Source organism: Nematolebias whitei, chromosome 10, assembly GCF_014905685.2.
Source record: "Nematolebias whitei isolate Nwh7 chromosome 10, NemWhi1, whole genome shotgun sequence".
Taxonomy (NCBI): Eukaryota; Metazoa; Chordata; class Actinopteri; order Cyprinodontiformes; family Rivulidae; genus Nematolebias; species Nematolebias whitei.
In genome coordinates, this window is record NC_056507.1 from 20,981,274 (window position 1) to 21,001,273 (window position 20,000).

General features: G+C 41.9%; 1 protein-coding gene across 1 annotated transcript in view; it reads left to right on the top strand.

Annotated features, from left to right (window-relative positions):
• The window catches only part of tmtc2b (transmembrane O-mannosyltransferase targeting cadherins 2b), a 105,953-nt gene that overhangs the window by 63,466 nt on the left and 22,487 nt on the right, over positions 1–20,000 (top strand). Inside the window, exons 3-7 of the mRNA XM_037683447.1 lie at positions 2,163–3,009; positions 5,199–5,313; positions 6,759–6,844; positions 15,137–15,321; positions 17,729–17,807. Coding sequence (XP_037539375.1) covers positions 2,163–3,009; positions 5,199–5,313; positions 6,759–6,844; positions 15,137–15,321; positions 17,729–17,807 — 1,312 coding nt within the window. The remainder of the gene's footprint in view (positions 1–2,162; positions 3,010–5,198; positions 5,314–6,758; positions 6,845–15,136; positions 15,322–17,728; positions 17,808–20,000) is intronic.

Here is a 20,000-nt window from a genome sequence, read left to right on the forward strand (position 1 = left end):
ATGGATAAGTGGATGGATGGATGGATGGATGGATGGATGGATGGATGGATGGATGGATGGATGGATGGATGGATGGATGGATGGATGGATGGATGGATGGATGGATGGACAGATGCATGTTTTTACAAAATAATGTTTAAAGGGTTAGACCAACGTTTATGTGTGATAGATGGCACAATGCAACTACAGCAAGTAGCAAGACGTAGCATAGACACTACTGACTCTACATGTCCCTTTATAGTTATATTTACAATTTGCACTAGAAACAAGTTGTGCTTTTCATACTTTATTGGGTTTTATGTGCTAAATCTATCAATAGTTTTAGCTGCTGTTGCATCATAATTCATGGAAAGATCTCATATATTAAAATACAAAGAAAACAAGTTTTAGTAGTTGGGAAAGATCTGTACTGCCTATAATGAAACTTGTTTTTTTCTGTTTCTCTCTTTAAGTTAGATAATTTAAGCTTTTTTATCATCTTGCTCACAGACTGATTTTATACTTTAATCTTTGGTTTTAGAATAGCACATAAAACCAACTATGTTTCATTCAGTTTACAACTCTGCTCTTGATATGTCAAACTTGTCAAAATAAAAGCATTATCAATTCGTCGTGGCTGACAGTTACACGTATTTTATTCATTTTGTCTCTGCAAGACTGTTGTCGTGTTTTAGATTTAGCTTCTTGTAACTCTTCCATATTTGTTTGTCTTTTGCCAATAGTTCCTTTTTGTTTGCATAGGAAGTTGAATATAAAAGCGCCCGCTGTTGCTGAAATTAATGAGAAGCAGGGATCTAGATTGGAACAATGACCTTTTGTTGCCATGCGTGTGAACAGCTTCCTCAGCCATGGCATTCTGGCACATCACCACAAAATAGTGCCTCACAGCAGGCTGTTGTCAGGTCTCCCCTGAAGGTTTTGACAGACTTGACCTTTTTTTTTGTTTTGTTTTCCTTTTGTTGCTCCTGTGATAGTTTCTAAAACTATAACAAATGTTACAACCGTAACTCATCTCAAGAATATCGCACTTCTGGATTTTCTGTTGTATGATAAAATTACTCTTTTCTAAGCATTGTCTCCAGCTATTCCAGCCCACATTAATCTGTGCAGCAGATATCAGCATTAGCTGAGATCATTAACAGACAGCGGCTGTTTCCAAAGGTTACGAATCCTCTTTTCAGATACAATTTGTAAATGACAAGGCAATCAATATCACAACCCCAAAGCAGGGGTGCCGTAATGTTTATGATCACAGATGATACGTAGTTGAACCCTCTGGCATGTGGAGCTTGAAAGAATCACATCTTCTAGTATAAAAAATATTGTTACTTTAGATTGAATTGCTTTAGATTAGAATTTGAATATTAAAATGATTCCATCTGAGATGTCATTGCCCTGGAGATTTAGATTCAGTCAGCTTAATGAAAGAAAAAACAACTTCTTTGGTATCATTTGGCAATTTTACAATTTGTTTAATATTCCTTATGCATTTCTTAATAACATTACATGTGAAATAAGCACCACCATGTATGCTTTGCAGCTATTTTTGTGAAAGGTTTCCAACATGAACCCTTAAAAAAAGATAATTTTATTCCCAACACTGCAACTCGTTTGTGAGGAAATACAGTTTACACTGTCATTTTTAAATGCTCTGCCAGCAAACTGTAGAACAGCCAAAGAGTATAAATGTTTTATCAGTATTTCCACACAACATTGGGAAAGTGTTTAATATCAGTTTTGTAATATGATGAATGGAGGTCATATAGCTGTGTTAGTTTTGATACGTCTGTGGAGGCACTTGAAAAGAAAAATTATGTTCAAATAGAAAGGTCTGGTAGAAGGTCACTTTCATTTTTTTTGAACAATTGATGAATTGATTCAGCGGTTTTATTTAAAATAAAAAAATAAAGTGTGGAAGCATGTTTTATTCCATCTTGGTGGGGAATTAAAATAAACATTTTAAACTAAGCCTGCCAAACATATTAAGACTGGAAATTGGTGTTAAATACTCGTTTTATAATGCAGCTGAACTGTTTTGGCCCTTATTTAAACCTGGCACTGTTAGAAACCAGGTTTTGTTTGATTTACACTAGTTCTTTTTTATTTTCTGGACCGTAGACTGAAGATTTAAACTCTTTCTCTGTCTTTTCTTTGTCAAACAGAGAAAGAACATCCACCTGCTGCTGAATGTGTTTTTGTTGGCAGCGTGGGGAGTTGTCTTACTGGCATGCCGCTTCTCTTGGATGGGAAACAAACCTCCAAACTTCTCCAACTCTGACAACCCAGCAGCAGACTCCCCCTCGCTCCTCACCAGGACTTTAACCTTTTTCTACCTACCCGTCTTTAACTTTTGGCTCCTCCTCTGTCCAGACAAGCTCAGTTTTGATTGGTCAATGGATGCTTTGCCTCTGCTCAGGACCGTTGCGGACTGGAGGAACATTCACACAGTCGTTTTTTATCCTGGATTGCTAATGCTTGCTTGGTTCTGCCTGTGGACTCGCTCGACATCCAAGAGCAAAGACGCCAACGGGAAAACGCTCCATTATATTAATGGCCGAAATGGGAACAGTAATGGCCACAGTTACTGTTGTAACAACCATGAACACGTGAGCAACTCTCACACAGATGCTCATACTAACAGTGCACAAAATGGTACAAAAACACATGATGAAAGCAGGACTCCACTGCCTACCACTGAAAATGTTGTGGCATTCTCCCTGGGCCTCTTGATTATCCCATTTTTACCAGCCACAAACTTGTTTTTTTATGTAGGATTTGTGATAGCAGAGAGAGTACTGTACATCCCTAGCATGGGCTTTTGCCTGCTGGTTGCAGTGGGGGTGAGGTCTCTGTATGTTCGACTGCGACGCAGGTCTTTCAGGACAGTTTTGCTGTACTGCAGTGCAGCCCTGGTTTTACTGTTGAGTGTCAAAACTGTTTTGAGGAACCAGGACTGGCAGAATGAAGAGATGCTCTACAAGTCAGGGATTTATGTCAATCCTGCTAAAGGTAAGACTCGACTGAGGTGCACGGTTTTATTTTATTTTATACATCTTCTCAAACATACACACAAACACAGCTTTACAAAAGTGTTTTTTTGCCTGACGAACATGAATGAGCTCCCAAGTCTGTTTTCTCTTTCCATCTTATGCGGTACTAAATAATTTAAAGGGAGTCTGCTTCAAAATGTCTTCATCGCTCAGCATCAACACGAAAGAGGAAACCGCCACAAACTGATCTTGGAGTATTTGAAATTTAAAAAAAAGTCATCAAATATACAGTATTTTATAGCACGTGTTGACATTATTCTAAAATAAAATTGCAGAGATGTCATTTGAGTTCATTTTTTTTTATATATATTTAATGATAACACATGCCTGGTCTTATTTGGAACAGCTTGTTTCCAAATGCCACCTTCAACCAGAGATAAAATATTCAAAAGTATTTAAATTTACCAGACACAGATTTAAATCCAAAGTGATGTTTGCTGAGCTACTGAGGAGAGAAACGTGGAAGGGCCTCACAAAGCAACAGAGGGACATGTTGAGTTAGCTAATTTCCCTTTCAGATTCTGCAGCGGAGCTGAGGCATGACAGCTGTTTGTTTTGGCAGGCCAGCACAGTAGCACCAAAACACTGCCTTACATTCAATAAAGCTAATATGAGATTTGAAAAGAGTCCAACATCAGACATGCACATGCTCCTTGGATTTTCATCTGGGACCTTTGGAACCTGCAAAACATTCATGAAAGCTATAAGGAAACACCGTCTGCTAAGAAAGCAGAGTTAACTGGATGGACTGTTGAAATGAAGTGTTGTTGTGCCCGTGTCTTTACTAAAGCTAAACAGCCTGTCAGGGTTTCACTGAGTGAAGTTTAAAATATATATTAGTCAAACGCAAACCACATTCTTTTAGCTCTGTAAATATGGCACAACAAAAAAGACTAGTGGAGATGCTGGTAGCCAATAAAATGCTTCATTTAAACTTTCTGGGAATTTGTAAAGATGTCATTTTATAGAGATGTTGGATTATTTATGTATATATATATATTTTTTTTTTTTTGAAAGAAGGTCTTAAAATAATAATTTTCATTAGAGTTATACAGTGTACAATAGTCCCTCACTACTTCACGATATGTTTGTCACAGACTCGCTCTATCGCAGTTTTTCAAAGTAAGATTGGACATGACACACAATTGGCTGATTGATGGATGAGCTGCACGATTTGGCATGGAGTTTTCATTTAAAATTAATTATGTTAAATTATTTAGCACCTGCTTCACCTTTGTGCAGCCCACAGCTTCAGGAGAAGCTTCACCCTGCAGCTGATCAGCTGACCTCCGCTCTGCTGCGGAGGAGTGGGCGTGGCCAAAAGCACTGGCAGATGGCAGCTGAGGCAGAGAGCTGACATTCTGTGCTCTTTTAGAGTGTTCAGAGTTTAGAAACATTGTTTAGAATATTTCAAGAGTGTGGGAATGGTTTAAAACACCTTTATATACACGTATATACTACTTACTACTTGTACTACTAAACCTACTTCGCAGAATTTTCACTTATAGTGGATCTTCAAGGTTCGGATCCCCTGCAATAAACTTAGGACTACTATACATCCTAGTTCCTAAACTAAAAGTTTGATTATTAGAGTGTATATAGATTTGATCACAGCTAATATCCATAAACTTGCTTAAAAAAAATCTGCCCTTTTCCACTTTCAGTTCACGTTTATTGAATGATTTTTGTTTAATTGCCTGAATGTATTTTCTCTCAGTCTCTGCACAAAGTATTGAAAAAAAATCTGAATAACTTTACATCACCTGTCACTGTTCTCAGTCTTTAAACACCAAGTCCTTCAGCTCTTCAACCCAACTGTGGTTGTCTTCTTTTCATGCACATTCTCATAAAAAACACTGGTTGTTCTGCATTGAGCTCCCCCGGTGTGCAATTATTCTGTCTCAAAGTACTAGCTGCTGCAGATCTGCATCTATTTTAGCCATTTTTAAAGCATGTAAATTGTAAGAGCCTTTGGATGAGAAAACAAAATCATTTGTTACTTCACAATAAAACAGTGTCTCCGGCTGATCTACCTCAAGCTTTTATAGGGTTTTGGTAAAAAAACAGAAAAAAAGCAGCAATAAAAGATTATGTCACAAATATTCTGTTTTCATCATTTCATTAATTGTTTCTTTTGTGACCTGTCAGCTTGGGGCAACCTTGGAAACGTTTTAAAGAGTCAAGGAGAGATGGAAAAAGCCGAACAGGCATACAGAAACGCTTTGTACTACCGGACCAACATGGCAGATATGTTGTATAACCTGTGAGTTGTATTTTTAATACATTCCTTCTTTTTTTTTTTATGTTTGATGTTAAATTGCCTCTGATTTTATGTAGTATCTGCTGCTGTCAGCTACTTTTTTAATAGAAATCTACTTTTCTTAACAATGAGCATGAACAAATGTAGAAGTTCTTTTTTGTCTGATTGTTTTCTCAGAGGAAGTGCTGTTTTGTCTTCTATTCCCCAAAGCGTTATTTGCCTGACAGCAGTATTAATGATGCTGGTTTAGTCAAAGGGGAAGCACAAATTGTTAGCCAATACTCACAGTTTACGCTGCCTGTGCTTATTATCTCTTTCTCTCTTTATCTCTTTTGTTTTTATTTTATTAAAGGAACAGTCCAAACATTGTTGAAGTGATGCTCTGCCTAATGGTCATCAATACTTAGTATGCGGAGAAAGAGGCAGGAGGCTAGGCTAATGGGTAGCCAAGTAATGGTCAGGTTTTTTTTTTTTTTTTTTGGTATTTGTTTTTTCTTAAATAATTTTTCAAGTTTACAAATCAACTCTTTCTCAAAATTCCCTTGTTTGCATGCTGCTGGATGCATCAGTCTGCCTGGAGTTGAGTAAATTAATGGAGTGACTAGAGATGCTAATTACATGGACTGATACATTCAGCAGCCTCAACACCACTGACATAATGCTCCATGTTTCATATGCACATGTGAGTAAAGCACAAACGTTGTTGGCCTGAGTAAACAGCACCAAGTTAAATTAATGTTTGAAGTTTAATATTAGATTTGTACTGCACTTTCATGACCAGCTATGTTGTATGGTCTGGAGACAGTGGCATTGACAAAAAGGCAGGAGAAAGAACTGGAAGTGACTGAAATGAAGATGTGGAATTTCTCCTTAGGAGTGACAAGGATGGATGCGATTAGGAATGAGATCATCAGAGGTACAGCACAGGTTGAACTACTGGGAGATAAAGTTAGAGAGACCAGACTGAGATGGTTTGGACATGTCCAGAGGAGGGACAGTGGGTATATTGGTAGAAGGATGTTAGAAATGCAGAAAGAAGCCAAAGAAGAGATATATGAATGCAGTTAGAGAGGACATGGAGGTAGTTGGAGTGAGGACAGAGTGAGATGGAGGAGAATGACTCGCTGTGGCGACCCCTGAAGAGGGAAAAGCTGAAAGAAGAAGATGACGTACTGCTTTTTCATATCAGTACATCATGTTTGAAAAAGAGTTGTTTTATAAGCCTGAAAAACATTCAAAAATAAAAACTAGGCTAAAACATTAACCTAGTCTGGAAATTTCTGTTCCTTTTTCCTCTTTTTTCATGACTGTTGTCATGGGTAATACGTATTGAAAGCTATTAGACGTCCCGTCAAAGTAATTTTATTCTTACCAGAAGCTTTTAACTTCAAATATGTCATTTTGAGCTCTAAATTGTCACAACTCTTATCCCTTTTTGTCTGGCCCAGTGGTTTGCTGCTACAGGAGAGCAACAAATTCTCAGAGGCACTCCACTACTATAAGCTGGCCATTGGGAGCCGGCCAACTCTCGCTTGTAAGTACAGCTCTTCTTTTTTTAATTGACAATGTCCAGCTCCTGTGGTTGCGGTTGTGCTGTGTCCAGGCAACCGTGAACAAAAGCTGTGGTTATGTGAAGGGAAAGAAATGGATCACAAAGGGCACTGGGTATTGAGCTGAATTAAACATTCAAGCACAGCTGGGTGAGCGGCTTTCAAAGCCCAGTTATGTCAACAGAATGAGTACATTTGTGATGTCATGTACTGGGAATTCAGACCACGATGCTTCTATTTATTTTGTTCCTTTGTTGTTCTCCTGTATTTCTTTGTGGGGGGTTTTTTATAACTCCTTTCAGTTTTATCTTAACACTTTCTCCATAATACCATCTTCGTCTGTTAAAAATTCAAAGAATGTCATCGTCAAATTCACAGTTTGTTCAAATCGCTCACATTCCCACCTGATCACACAATAAATTAGCACCCCATAGTTTTGGGCATCAGTCAATGACAGATTAACAGATAATCCTAAACGTGTCTTCCTTTCTCCCCAGATTAATTATGCATCTAATCAAGCTCACAGTCAGATTGGGAAATTCTCATTCAACATGCAATTATCCAATCTGGTATAGCCAATAACAGTGTTAATTAATTACTCTAAGTAGCTGACATTTTGAAGCTAGAATGATAATGTGACAGTTGTTTTTTTCAAGGTTACACCATTACTCACTGCCTGACTGGGAGATAACCAGAACAAATTGTTGCATTTTTATTCAGTACACAGCTTGTTCTGTGGTAAAGCATCATTGGTTTGGTTTTTGACTACAGAAAACCAGTACAAAATTCAGTCTTCCTTTTGTTGAATTGTATTTGATTTTCATTCCTCTTTTTTGAAAATCCCTACAGTGGAAACATGTTTATTGACCTGTTGATGCAAAATCAGATAAAGCAGATTTAGATCTGGTTTGAAAGATGCAGAAAGAAAAACTTCAGTAGACATTCCAACATTTTTCAGTCAGGTCATCTGATGACCTGACTGAAAAATGTTGGAATGTCTACCTGGATTATTGAGCATGGGCTTTGTTGTTCTGTAGACATATATACAATTAACTAGTAGAGGAAAAACGTGAAGAAAACAATTTAATTCCCAACCAGTCCTCGTTGTCTTCATTATGCCAGTGTTATCTTTGAAAACCTTCCAGATTGATCTGCTTTATCAAGTTAATTTATTCCAACAGGCAGACTTGATATAAGGAGTTGCTTCAAGAAGAGGTTCCACAGAGAGTGGCATCTGTCCATGTATTGATCTGATGATCTTGTCTTGACTGTTTAAAGAGCTTAAGGGCTTTTAAAGTCGTCCACGTCGTGTATGCTTATGTCAAATCCAAAAAGAAAACTTGAATAATGTGAATTCTGGCATGGTTGGTCAAATTTGAATGTATCATTCAAAAGCAATGCTCATTCATTTCAGTTTTTTATTTTTTATTTTTTTATTTTTTGTGGTGTAAGGTAGCTCAAGGCTGATGTTTTATTTGAGGACTGATATTTATTTCTATTCTATTATAAGAATTTTGAATAAAACGCAATAAGTAAAATGAACTTTGCTCCCTACATCACAAAAATTATAAATGCATTAGATTTTATAAATATAATCAGAAAAGCTTTGACGTATTTTTCACTTTTTGTAGCGGACAAAGCACATCTTTAATAATTAAATAAAATAATAAATAAATAAATAGGAATATAAAAAGAAAAAAAACTTTGGACACATGCAAAGTTCTAAATAGGGCAAACGTAAAAGCTACTTCTGTTAGCAGAGATTAACTATTACCTTTGCATTACTTTGTTTCCCCACTAAATGAAATATTTTTGTTGTAGCTGCTGTCGTTTAATTACATTCAATAATTTATTTGCATATTTTAATTTAACAAAAGTGTTTCATTTTTAATTATATCTGCATTAATTTCATATCCCAAACCATGCAATTGACAGTCCGTTTAATCCCAGCCATAACAGAATGAACATGTTGTGTTGTCATGGTAACAAGGAACATTTTTACTTTTTCAGCCACAGTGAGAAATGCAGATTCTAGTGAGCAGTAAAACGTTGGTTACGTACTGTAACCCCAGATTCTATGAATATAGGCGTAGCCCTTTAAGGCTGTCGCTGATGGTTTATCCCGTTATGCGCAGCATAAGCACTGAAAAAAATTAGTCCACGCCCACCTGCTGTGTGGGCCCCACCCGGTCCGTATAAATTACGTTAAGAGCGGGAAATCGGCTCCCAAAATAGCTTTTTTCTTCAGCCATTTAGGAGCCAGTGAGGCCCGACGCTTAAAGGGCTACGCCTATATTCATAGAATCTGGGGTTACAGTACGTAACCAACGTTCTATTTCATATAGGCTTCGCCCTTTAAGGCTGTCGCTGATGGTTTAAGGGCGAAGCGGATGTGGTCCTCGCCTCACTGGGTCCATTCGAACACAGTAAGAAGCGGAAGCTTGCCCAAAAAACGTCTTGTCACTCAGCTCCCCGTGTGCATAAACTACGCATCGCGTAATTATGTGCCATGCACAGACGCATGTTGTGTAACTATGCGTTCTGACAAACATGAATACCCCGGAAAAACTTTCAACATGAAGAAGAAGTTGAAAAAAGAGGGGGGGGGGGGGCATGAACCAACTGGTTCATGGCTGAACAGTATAAACAGATTAATGTCCATGAATTAATCAATAATCAAATGAACTGATTGTTAACAATAATCATGAACTGATTAGTGACAATAGAACCAAAATCACAGACATGACTGTGACTGAAAACAACATCTCACACTGTAATGCATGCAGACAGAAGTGAGCTTAAACAGAGTTCCATGAGAACAACAATATTCATTCTGTTAGGGCACTAAGGACAGAATGTGTCATGGAACGAGCCGTTACATCACGTAGGTAAAAGCGAATAAATGAGCAGGGTGTTGACCATGCAGCCGCAGTGCAAATGTCCTGCATTGACATACCATTATGCAGAGCAGTCGAAGATGCGATACCCCTGGTCGAGTGTGCTTAGAGGTTGACAGGAGGCCCTAAATCTGATGCTCTGTAGGCTTCAGAAAAAGGCCTCACACAGCCAGTGTGACAAGCGCTGGATGGATAACGGCGACCTGCAGAAGCATCTCTATAATGCACAAACAATTGTTGAATTTGAACGCATTGCAGCTGTGCGCGTTACGTAACACGTCAACGCCTGCATCGGGCAGAGAAGATGAACAGATGCTTCCCCTTCTGATCTGTGGGGGGGGAAAAGACCCCTCCAACGACATCACTCTTGATTTAAAAGAGCTCGTGATGTTTTAGGCATAAAAGCTGGGTTGGTCTTAAAACAGCTGAGCTGCCCGTCAGCCTAATTCTAAGGCATGACGAAACAACAGAGAGGGCAGATAATTACTTACCCTCTTAGCGGGTGTTAAAACCAGCAGCAGGACTGTTTAAAGAGACAAGAATTTAAATGAAAACTGATCCAGAGGCTCAATTGAAGCTTTGATCAGGGCTCGCAGGACCAGCGTTAAATCCCACTGTGGAACAAGTGGGCATGAAACAGGCCTACATCCCTGAACACCTTTTAGAAACCGCTTCATCAGCGGGTGATTAAAAGCTGTTCTGTCTCCAAACCCTTTGTGGCAGGAAGAGATGGCTGCAACGTACGTTAAAGCGTACTGAAAGCCAACTCCCTATCCATCAGGTGTTGTAGAAAAAACAACACGCTGCCTAAAAAGCATGAAGTGGTCTCTAAACCTTCTCTGTACACCAGCGCTGAAAAGCCGTACCCTTGATGTGTACAGAACTGTGGTAGATGCAGCACGTGAATCTTGAATTGTGCACACTATCTCCTGAGGGAGACCCATCCTCTAAGTGGGACCGCTCAGCGGTCAAACCCACCGGTGTTGACCTATTTCTGGGTAACTCTTGGTCGCTCCTCCTGCCTGAAGGAGAGCATCCTTCCTCCACGACAGTTCCACGGCGACCCCACAACAGACGTTGCAGGCCTGGGAACCATAGTGCGTTCACACGCCGGGAGCCACCAGGAGAGCTGTCAATCCCTCCTCCTGAACTCGGTTCGTGGACCGTAAAAAAACAGAGGAGGTGAGGGAAAAGAAACGCGTAAAAAGCGTTTTGGGCCACCGACTGTGAGCAAATGCGTCCCCCCCAGCGATGGATCGTCTCGCGGGCTCAGGGAAAAAACCGTAGTTGACATTGCGCGTTCTTCTCGCGTCGCAAACAGGTCCACAGCTGCTTTGCCAACTTCTGCTGTGTCTGAAAAACATCAGATCCGGATGGAGGATCCGGTCCACATAACGTGGGCCGCCCTTGGACGTCACATCAGCCCCTCTGTTCAGAACATCGGATATGTAAACCGCTCTAATAAAAGCAGGTTTGATGAACCCAACTCAGTAGCTTCCGCGCAATGTGTAACATCTGGGCTGAACGCACACCCCCCTGGCGGTTTATGTACGCAGCAGTCACCATGTTGTCTGTGTGAATCAACACGTGTTGATTCTGTAGCACGGGAGCAAAATGTTGAATCACATTCAGCACTGTGCGACACTCCAAAACATTGATGTGGGCTGATGTGCGGTGGGGCCACAGCGCCCCTACTGCTTGAGATAGGCATGTTCCCCCCCCCAACCTGACAGAGACGCGTCCGTGAAGACTGACACGTGACGTGGGTCTGCTGACGGGGACTCCCTCTGACAGAGCCAGGGTGTTTCCCCAGTGTCGGAGGTCTGCTCCCATGGAGGGAGGGACAGTGATCATCCGTCTCTTTTGTTTTACTGGATCCACACGCAGACGCGTAAACCACCTCTGGAGGCGTCTCATGTGTAACAAACCCAGCGGGACCACTGTGTGAGCTGATGACGTCATTCCCAACAGCTTCATGACGGAGACAGCTGTTACCACTTTGCCAGGTCTTACGTGGCGTAATTGGTTTTTAGAGTGTCGATTCTTGTTTGTGATAAACGAGCCGTCATGGTAATTGAGTTTAATTCCACTCCCAGATAACAATTATCTGGGCCGGGAAAATCGAGCTCTTCTTCCAGTTATGGCGAAACCCAGATTTAGCAGGTGTGATGCTAACACCTGAGCCTGTATCAATGCTTCCTGTCTGGAGTGAGACAGGGGCAGCAGGTCGTCCAGGTAAAACAAAACTCTCATCCCTGCTTGTGCAGTGGATGCAGGGCTGTCTCCACACACTTTGAGAACGTACGAGGCGCGAGGGAGTACCCAAAAAAGGCAACCTGTTGTACTGGTACTTCATCCCTTGAAAGGCGAAACGCAGAATTTTCTGTGTTTTGGGATGATTGGTGTGTGAAAATAGGCATCTTTTAAAACGATGGAGACAAACCAGTCGTTTTCCTGGATGTTGTCCAACAGCTGTCTGTTCATCAACATGTGAAAAAATCTGTTCATGATCGCTTTGTTGAAAGCTGACAGATCCAGAATCGGTCTCATCCCTCCGGTCCTTTGGGGACCAGGAAGTAGCGTGAGTAAAAACCTGTGTTTTCCTCCTCGTTGGGAACTCTTGAGATTACACCTTTTATCAGAAGCTCTTGGACTTCTGCATTTAAGGCTGAGACTTGGTCTGGTGATGACAGGACCGTCTCTATAACTCCTCCGAACGGAGGGGGTCGGGTTGCAAACTGCAGCGTGTAACCCTTGCATAACACTCTGTCCATCCATCTGTCCGGTGAGCATGTTTTTAACCACTCTGCGTGACGTTCGTGGAGTGGACGTGCGTTTAAATGATGTGCCGTGTTTTGAACGGATGTCATCCAAACCTCCGCCTCGACCGCCGTCATGCGTCGCGGAAATGTTTTCCGCGTGACCCAAGGCGAGGCTTTCTCGAAAGGGCTGTTCTGCGCGCGCCCGCGCGCTGTGACTGGATCGCGGACCAACCTTCATGTCCGGGCGGGGCGGTAGCTGTGTGCTGAGGCGAGGCGTGTGTCAGCTGATGAAGTGAAGGTTGTGAGCCTCGCGGGAGCGCACGTTTCCTCTGGAGGGACGCGCGCCGCTCTCGCTGAGGGCGGGGCCCGTCATTAGATTCATTCAGCTGTCTCACGCTTATGCCGCCGTGAGCTGCTGATCGCTGGGACGCGGTGGATGACGGCCACTCGCGTTCATACAGGAGAGGCGTGTGTTGTTTTCGCTGAGAGCAGGGACCTCCACCGGACCCGGCCTGCGGTCCCACATTTATCCCGATGTGGGCCGGTGAGCGCCGGGCAGCTGTGCGTGCATCATCGACACAGTGCCGTTGGATGGAGGCTGCTTGTCTCGCTCGGGAGCGCGTTAACACCGTTGGGAGGTGATCGTGCGGGTCTGATTGACAACAAGTTATTTCGCTTACCGTGGTGTCACGTGAGCGTCTGGGCATGTGAAGGAGCGGCGGTGGATTTAAAAAACCTTTATTTAAGGACACCGGCTCTTATGAGTGGAGGATGTGTGTGTAGCGGCTGTGAGCTCATCCGAGCTTACAGACTGGCTAAAAACAGGCATTTTGATCTTTGAAAAATCATTTATTCAATTCCTGTGTCATTTATAAACACATCCTCCGCAGACCGTCATTTCTTAAAACTTCTCCCCCGTGAGCTCTGCGGTTTGTTTGCTCCGAGCGCCGTCTGCAGGCGATCTCTGGGGAAAACGCTGAAGTGCAGGCTGCCGGACTGAGGAGGGGTGGTCTCTGGCGGGCGGGGCTGGTGGTGGAGCTGGGCGAGACGAAGCTGCTGCTGCCGTGGAGCGTCGATGTTTCTGCCTCTGCTTTTGACGATCTCTCCAGCGGGCTGGAGGACGGAATGAGCCGCGCGGCTTGATGAGATGGCGTACAGCTTCCGACGTCTCCTCCGACTGCTTCGAATTCGTCAGCATGGACGTCAAGCTGCTTCCGAACAGCGCGTCCGATGAGATGGGGCCCTCCATCCGGTCTTTGTGCAGCTTTTCCGGCAGCAATGGAGAGTGACGGAGCCAGATGGAACGTTGGATTACCGTCATCCATGCTACAATCCTCGACAGGCAAACCGAGGGAGCGGCGCACATGTTGAGGATGGCGTCTGCCGATTACACAGGGAGCTCTTTGTCTCCTGCGGCAGGTGTGAGGTCTCCAGCCTTTTCGACATGCTAAATGCTAGCAGCGCATGTTGTTGCTAACTGCGGTTGCCTGAAAACACGCCGGTGGGCTCGATTGGAGAGCTTTGGTCGCCGTCTGGTTCCTCCGGAGGGACGGGACGCTGCTCCGACCTGGACAGCTTCGCTCCGGAAGCTTCCGCGAGGCTTGGCTCCAGGGGAGGGAACCGAGGAATAGCGTCAGTTGCCTTACAGAAGGAGTTCTTTGTCTCCAAGGCAGGTCTGCGGCCTTCAGTCCCTTGGACATGCTATATGCTAAAAGCGCACGTTGTTGCTAACTGCGGCTGCCTGGAAAAACACGTCAGTGAAAAAATAACCTTTCCGCCGATCATCCGAACTGGCGGGAAAAGGCGAGGGACGTAGAAAAAAGGGGTCCCTTCATGTCAGCCTCCTCCCGGGTTCCGCCGGGCAACCCCTGAGGGCGCTGTCGGCCGGGAGCGGTGTGATCGCCGATGCGAAACGAGGTGGGATGGGGTGAGCATTCACTCAGCCCCCCTCCACCTACACTACGCTCCCCGGGAGGGAATGAGCAGCGGGGGCTGCAGCTGAGCACACCTTGCCCCGGAGGAACCATCCGGTTCGCCCCGAGGGTCGGCGATAAGAGGAAAAACACAAGATGGCGTTGTCCAGCGTGTAATGACCTGTCACTGGGAAATGTTCCCGGACGCTTACCTTGGAATAAGACTGCTGTCATCTTCTCCTCGGGGAGGAGAACTCACCGGACGACCGGAGGTCGACTGCCGGGCCAAGCATCCTTCACAAGGTTGGTCATTTACACAATTTATCTTCTTTGTTCTTCTGACAGTGCTATATTAGCTCGCTGAAGAAAAAATGGGAGCCGATTTCCCGCTCTTAACGTAATTTATACGGACCGGGTGGGGCCCACACAGCAGGTGGGCGTGGACTAATTTTTTTCAGTGCTTATGCTGCGCATAACGGGATAAACCATCAGCGACAGCCTTAAAGGGCGAAGCCTATATGAAATAGAACATCTGTATGAATGTTTAAATAAAGGTAATGGCAAATATCCATTACAAAGCACAATGTATGAACATTGATTTTATTTTGTATCTTTATTTTAAAAAGATTTTCACTACAGGTGAAACTCAATTTTATTTATTTTATATATAGTAAATTATTTTTTTCCTGGTATCTTCCCCCCAGCGGCCTACTTGAATACAGGCATCATCCTCATGAATCAGGGCCGTCTGGACGAGGCCAAACGTACATTTCTGACATGTGCTGATATCCCAGATGAGAACCTCAAGGACCCTCACGCCCATAAGAGTTCAGTCACCAGCTGCCTCTACAACCTGGGCAAGCTGCTTCATGAGCAGGGACACCAGGAGGTAGCAGTTCAAACACACACACACGTGCACATCACATTTCTGTTAAGAAAGTCAGAATATACAAGCCTTGTAAGTTCAAGGTTCAAGGATCAAGGTTCTTTATAGTCATTCACGTCACATGTGGTACATGAAGTGGAAGGAAATTGTGTACTCAAGGTCCCAGTTAGACCCAAAAATAGCAAAAAAAAATAAAGTATAAAAAGAAAGAGTATATAAGGATCTAAGATATACACTAATATATACTCTAAACAAACGCTAAACAATACACGAAAAGATCTGATATATGCTTAACGCTAATAATACAAAATAATATAGTTTATTAAACAGCAGCACAAAGTTCATCATCAGGTGAACACAATAGACTCAAAATTGGTTTAGAAATTGGCCATTTTTCAATTTTTTTTTTACCATTAGCTTGTGGCTAACAACTTAATATAGGGGTTTACAGTAGTCCCTCGTTTATTGCAGGGGTTCGGTTACGAACCCGCCCGCAGTAAGTGAAATTACGTGAAGTAGCGATATTTATTTTAGTATATGCATATAAACCTTTCACACACTCTTGCAATGTTCTAAACTCTTAAACATACATAATTTTAACAACATATGTATATTTATTACACAGTAGCTACTGCAAAATTTTATATGGGGACTCACCAGCCTTGGCCCAGTTCTGGGCGGGTTCTCATCGGCTCTCTACAGCCGTTGAGCACCAAGATGCTTTTAGAGAGAGCCAGACCTCTGGAGAGCCAACACAAAACCACACAATGGTCCAGATAGAGTCTAAAGACTGTAATCCAGAGAAATCCAATGAAAAATGTCCAGGTGAGCTCCGGAGAAGACACCAGACCTCCAAGCAACGCTTCCCCACTTGAGAGGCTCCCTGGGTCAGCAAACAGCACTCATAGTGACCGATGAGGCTGTAAGTAGTTCTGGTCCGGTTCTGATTGGCTCTCTGTATCCACTGAGCGCTGAAGTCACTATGAATAAGTACCAAGCTTTTTTGTCAGGTTCGGATCGGATCAAAACTTTCCTTCCATTTTGGTAGAAAGCACATGGCTGGAAGCACTGTTGGAGTGCACTGGGAAGTGCACTGTTGCCTTGTGGGTAATATAGTTCTTTTGGACTGTGTACTTACTGTGTAGACTTATTGAAAGAAAACTACAAAATGGCGGCACCCGTCAGAAATTTTTTTTTTGTCATTAACTTTTTCCCAACTACATGAGTACAGAAATATTACTGTAAAGTCGACAATCATGTGTCAAGTACATTTTTTTTGTACAATATTATGAATTGTACATCCACAAACCGCGCTAGAGCGACTCCGCGAAAGTCGAAGTGGCAAGGGACTACTGTAATGTACCATTGATATTTATAAATGTTATTTTCTTCCTTTTCATTAAATGTTTTTAATGTAATAGGTGGTCCTGTCTGTTAGCTCACAAGTATTCAATAAGATGAATTGTGTATACAAGTGGCAATTCCTTATAAATACAGTTATAATTAATTTCCTTTTTTAATTTATTATTTAAAAAAAAACTACAGATTGCAGGTACACTAGTGTAAATTACGAATTTGAAAACATCTATGCAAATAAGGTTTTAACAACCTCTCAGACTGCTGCTGTGGGAGTTAAAGGAGTCCTTCTTGTCATATTGTACAATAAGTAGAGCTGAAACTGCATTGAACTGAGATAAAATGCAGGAAGTTGCTCAAGGAGCCTTCAGGGAATGTTGAGAAAATGTTCGCTTTAATACTGACATTTTTCAAAATTGCTTTTGTCATCGGGGACACTGTGTTTGTGCAAATAATCCTCAGGCTGTTTTTTTTTTTTTAATTCACTTACTTTTATGCCTCTGAAGACCAGCCCTGCCAGTTACAAAACTATTTTTTTCCTTTCTAATGTTGCACATTTATATTGTGTATAAGCAGTTGATTCTGCTGATTCAGTCAAGAAAGAAGCAGTAGTAATGCTGATTTCATAAAAGATTATACACATAGCTGGCATATTCAAGCCCTAAAAAAAAATTTTTTTTTAATCCCACTGCTTCTGACCTCTAACCACAACATTTGGTTCAGCAATAAAGCAGTTTTAGGTCTCGCTGCTGTTTTAAACTCCAGGGTACTCTGAGGTTGAATTGCTGAACATGCACACTATGCTAGAGTCAATAAGTGACACTCTTCTAGTTGTATTAACAGCCGTGACAGAGAGGATAGACCCTTTGTGCTCAGCTCTGTATAAACCACCCGACCGAAGAACCCCCAATTCCACGCTGTGCATTCATATTGTCAGGGCCCCGGCTGCATTGGAGCAATGACTGTTTACCCCAGAGCCAGGTTCTCTGGCAGGGTCTATATGCTCTAATGCAAACATCCCCCCACCTTCTTTTCTTTTTTCTTTCATTCGCAGGAGGCCCTCTCCGTGTTTAAAGAAGCAATACAGAAAATGCCAAGACAATTTGCACCACAGAGCCTCTACAACATGATGGGTAAGGGCTGCTTTTATTTCAGGATCAGGAGGATAAAAGCTGTTGCAAGAGGTTAATGGTAAAATAAGGGGTTTTAGGAACTTGAAAGGAATTGCGCAGCTGGATATAACTATATAGATATAATATATATGTTTTATTTGCTGTTTCCTTTGTTGTGCTGACAGTTATTTTAATAAAGTTCCACTTTTGCAACCAGGTAAAAAAAGGTGTTTGTAAAGCTCGTTGGGAAAAAAAAAATTAACAGTATTTTAACTAGGCACTAATAAGATTTGCACGTTTGTGTTAAGCAGAAGTGATTTGTTTATGTCAGTACAAGAACAGCCCAGCTTGCAATATTACAGCTGTACAACAGCTGTTCTCCGTCTCATTATGTCTGCACTCTTTGTTGCTTTTTCACTTTTTTTTTTTTTAAGTAGCCTATGGCATTTTCTTCTACATACAGGATGTCTGTATTGCATATTTGGTAATAACACAGGTTTGCTTCGACTTTAGCAGAATGCAATGTGGCAGAGCTTGTGAGATTATGTCAAAATATTGATAATCGCGGCAGACACCATTAACGAGCAGCATTGTGTATCCATTGGAGGCAGTGATCTGAGATTTCTGCAGCCTAACGTTTTCCCTCGCTGAACGGATTCACGCACTTGGCACACCTGCTTGTATCTATTTCCAGTTTTCCTCACTTTGCTGCTCTCGTGCTGTTTGTCAGACGCCGACGAGCAGCAGCTTTCATTAGAGGCAGACTTGGGGCGGTAATCTGTACCCTGCTGGTCTGCTTCCAACAATCTCTGGTGGGCTCAAGAATGCTTCTTTCCACGAAGCTGCTTTTCAGCTCCTTGGACTCAATGTCACTTCTAATTGCATGTTGATATTTGTGCTAATCTCACACACAAGTCTGATGCCAGCAAGGAAACGAGAGCCAAGTATTTCAGTTGCTTTAAAACCCATAAACAAAAGAAAAGTCATGTCAAAACAGATGCCGACATGCCTTTTTCATTCACTATTTAAAAGAAAACCCATGGGTCTTTGATTGTTTTGTAAATTATTATTGAAATAATTCAAATCCCAGTTTCCAGTTACAAAAACAATTTGTGTGCCATATATGGAAATATAAGAAGACCAATAAATCTCTACTTTAGTACATAATGAAAATACATGCCTCTTTTAAAAAAATGAGTTAATTCTGCTTTTTAGCTCAATTTGATGTCAGATCTTTTTCTAACAACCACATTTTTGGATACATTTTAAATGTTGGGTTTTAAATGTGACAGTTTAAATGTGAATTATTAATTGTTGCAATTTCTTATTTGAGAAGGTATGTTTTTATATTTATACATAGGTTGCCTAGTTTTGATTATGCATACATCACCTGTTACTCAGCCTGTGAGTAGGATAACCCTTAATCCAAGCAGAAATAACAATTCTTCTTCTGTTGAAACAAGTTGTCCAGCAACAGAAAAAAGTTTGAATCTAAGCTAGTTGGATTATAGTTTATATTTCAATCTATATATCTCTGTAAGTATTATAACATGTATTTTTGTATCATTATTATGTTACTAGTGATGTTAGACTGCTGTAATAATACAAAGATTATTGGATGTCTCAGAAGGAGCGGTCATTGTTGTTTCAGGTGCTTGCAGGCAGCGGGTCAGATCTCTTGTGGGGGAGGTATCAGATGATGGCTGACACATTAGGGACAGCAAGGAAGAGCATGTCAAACTGAGTGACATTCTGCTGGTATTTTAAATGGCAAGAAATAAAAATGTTCATACACTCATTCAATCATGTTACTACTAATCTGTGGTTTGGTCATAAAGGCGTCAGGTTCAGTAGGGAAACTCATACATCCTTCTCCCCAGCAACACTTAGCATCTCCTCCTGGAGGACCCCATGAATGGAGACATAATCCCTCCAACAAATTCTGTCTGCCCTGGAATCTCCTACCACTGGGAAATGCTCAGAAAATCGTGAAAAGACGGTACCCAGGAGCCATCTTAATCACATGCCCAAACCATTTCAACTGACAATGCAGAGGCACTACTCTGAGCTCCCACCAGGATGACAAAGCTCCTCACTTCATCTCTACAACTGAGCTCAGCCACCCTATGGAGAATGCTTGTTTTAGCCACTTCTAACCAGGATCTTGTTCTTTTGATCATGATTCACACTTCATGATCATCGGTGAGTGTTGGA